The sequence below is a fragment of the Engraulis encrasicolus genome, chromosome 12 (genome assembly GCF_034702125.1).
Source record: "Engraulis encrasicolus isolate BLACKSEA-1 chromosome 12, IST_EnEncr_1.0, whole genome shotgun sequence".
In the NCBI taxonomy this organism is placed as follows: Eukaryota; Metazoa; Chordata; class Actinopteri; order Clupeiformes; family Engraulidae; genus Engraulis; species Engraulis encrasicolus.
The window spans coordinates 33,278,129-33,280,819 of record NC_085868.1 but is presented as its reverse complement, the minus strand read 5'-3'; the positions used below and the strand labels follow the sequence as shown (position 1 = coordinate 33,280,819).

At 43.5% G+C, this 2,691-nt stretch overlaps 1 protein-coding gene across 1 annotated transcript in view; it reads right to left on the bottom strand.

The window, feature by feature from the left end:
- Positions 1–677: 677 nt before the first annotated feature.
- The window catches only part of ptprnb (protein tyrosine phosphatase receptor type Nb), a 71,442-nt gene continuing 69,428 nt past the window's right edge, over positions 678–2,691 (bottom strand). The window contains exons 22-23 of the mRNA XM_063211886.1: positions 2,173–2,246; positions 678–769 (exon numbers count right to left, since the gene is read on the bottom strand). Of these exons, the coding sequence (XP_063067956.1) occupies positions 698–769; positions 2,173–2,246 (146 nt within the window). The 3' untranslated portion in view covers positions 678–697. The remainder of the gene's footprint in view (positions 770–2,172; positions 2,247–2,691) is intronic.

Here is a 2,691-nt window from a genome sequence, read left to right as displayed (position 1 = left end):
ACCGCGGCAACAAGAGGAAGCAGGAAGTGGAGAAGGAAGTTGTTAGGAGAAGGAGCACCATAGACATCCAGTAATGTCTATATACTGTAACGTCTATGGTTTGGAGAAGGTGAACAAGCACAGACAAACTTAACTCTGCCTCAACCTCAGGCAAGGAAGGGATAAGGGGTGGGGATTGAGCCAGGCCTCACTGTTACATTTCTCATAGCTATGCATACTGTAGTGTGTGTGTGTGTGTGTATGTGTGTGTGTGTGTGTGTGTGTGTGTGTGTGTGTGTGTGTGTGTGTGTGCATGTGTGAAGACTGAGGTCTGAGCTCTGAAAAGTACCAGCTGGTATTAACATTTCTTAAGGATAAAGGTCTCGACATGTGACTTTGTGTGTGTGTGTGTGCGCACGAGAAAGTGTGTGTTAGCTTACATTTGTGTGTGTTGGCAGACTATGGCATTGTTAGTATTGGACTTTATAGTCCTGAGGTTTGGCAACATATCAATGACATTTAAAAGTGTCTTAGTGTGTGTATCATGTAGAATTGGAAATATGTACCAATTTCTATGGATGAGACATCAATAAAGACATCAAACAGTGTGTGTGTGTGTGTGTGTGTGTGTGTGTGTGTGTGTGTGTGTGTGTGTGTGTGTGTGTGTGTGTCTGTGTGTCTGTGTGTGTGTGTGTAAGGTTCTCTGTTGGGTCTGTTCTCACTGGGGCAGGGCCTTCAAAATGGCGTTCACCTCCTCTGCTACAGCAGTCAACGCAAACTCAAACTGGTCCTGTGAAACACATGCATGCACACACACACATGCACGCACACACACACGTGCACACACACACACACACACACACACACACACACACACACACACACACACACACACACACACACACGCGCGCACACACGTGCGCACACACACACACACACACACACACACACACACACACACACACACACACACACACACACACACACACACACACACTTAGTTCATTCAAAGTTATTCCAAGCCAATTCAAACGTCTTCACTGTTAAATTATTTTGAATTGTAAAAGCATTGACAGCATGTAGGCATTTTGTATTTATTGTACTGTGCTAAGCAAATAAAAGTCTGTAAGAGCATTAGGAAAAATATGTTCCCAATATGATGCACAATACCACATAAAGTACTGCTGGCATGTTAAGATTTTTATCCTTTAAATCTGACTATAGGCCTTACTATATGTATCTTGTAAATGTATTTTGTATTATTTATTTTTAAAATGTGTGAAATATCTTTGACTCTTTTTACAACTGTGTACTATAACTGTGTATTTTTAGTTTTGTTTTAACCTTGTCTTTTTTAAGGAACATCAAACCTGTCAAGGGACAAAAGATGTAAATTAGCCTCATGGCTATAATCTTGTGTATTCAGCATTTTTGTCTAACTGCTGGTAATATATGCTGTCCCTTTTTAAATAAATAAACTTCAAACTTCAAACTTGAAACTAGAGCAGGGGTTCCCAACCTAATCCAACTAGGGGCCCTCTTGAAAGGTTCACAAATGTTCGGGACCCACCTCTGACCCAATAAGCAATACAACTCAATTAAATAGGCAATAGCAACACACACACACTCACACACACATTATTTTGATGTTTAGAAGATGATTTCGAGGCCCACTTGGGATACTTTCAAGGCCCACCAGGGGGCCCTGGCCCACACTTTGAGAATCACTGTACTAGAGTATCGCATGGCATGGTAGGTTTACACATCTTACAATCAGTGCAGTGAACTGGGCCTTGAAAAGCTTCGAATCCTGGCTGGCATGACCGCTGTTTACATACTTGTGTGGATGAGGTGATTTCATGCGCGCGCACACACACACACACACACACACACACACACACACACACACACACACACACACACACACACACACACACACACACACACACACACACACACACACACACACACACACACACACACACACACACACTCTTACAGTAGGCCAATGATGGATTGAATGTTTAGTCTTATACACATTTACACACAGACATGCGCACACACACACACACACACACACACACACACACACACACACACACACACACACACACACACACACACACACACACACACACACACACACACACACACACACACACAAGCTGTGCAGTATGTCAGGGAGAAGGTTACCTTGGTGCGCACCATGCCCGGTCTCTGGTCTCGGATATGCTCCAGTGTTGCAGCGATGTCAATCTCCTTCACTCCTGAAGCACAATTAACACAACTAATGTAGCTCTGATACACATACACTGTGCATACACACACTGCTACACACACACACACACACATGCGCGCACACACGCGCACTCACCCACACACAAGCACACACACACATACACACACACACACACACACACACACACACACACACACACACACACACACACATGTTGGATATATTACACATACTGCTACACACACACACACACACACACACACACACACACACACACACACACACACACACACACACACACACACACACACACACACACACACACACACACACACACACACACACACACACAGTTCTACACACACACAGTCATCTGATCACCAGTGTTATATTACAGTTTTTCTCAACTGGTTTTGTACATTTCTCACAACAGAATAATCATTCTCAAAACTTCTTGTTCAATTGTGACTTCC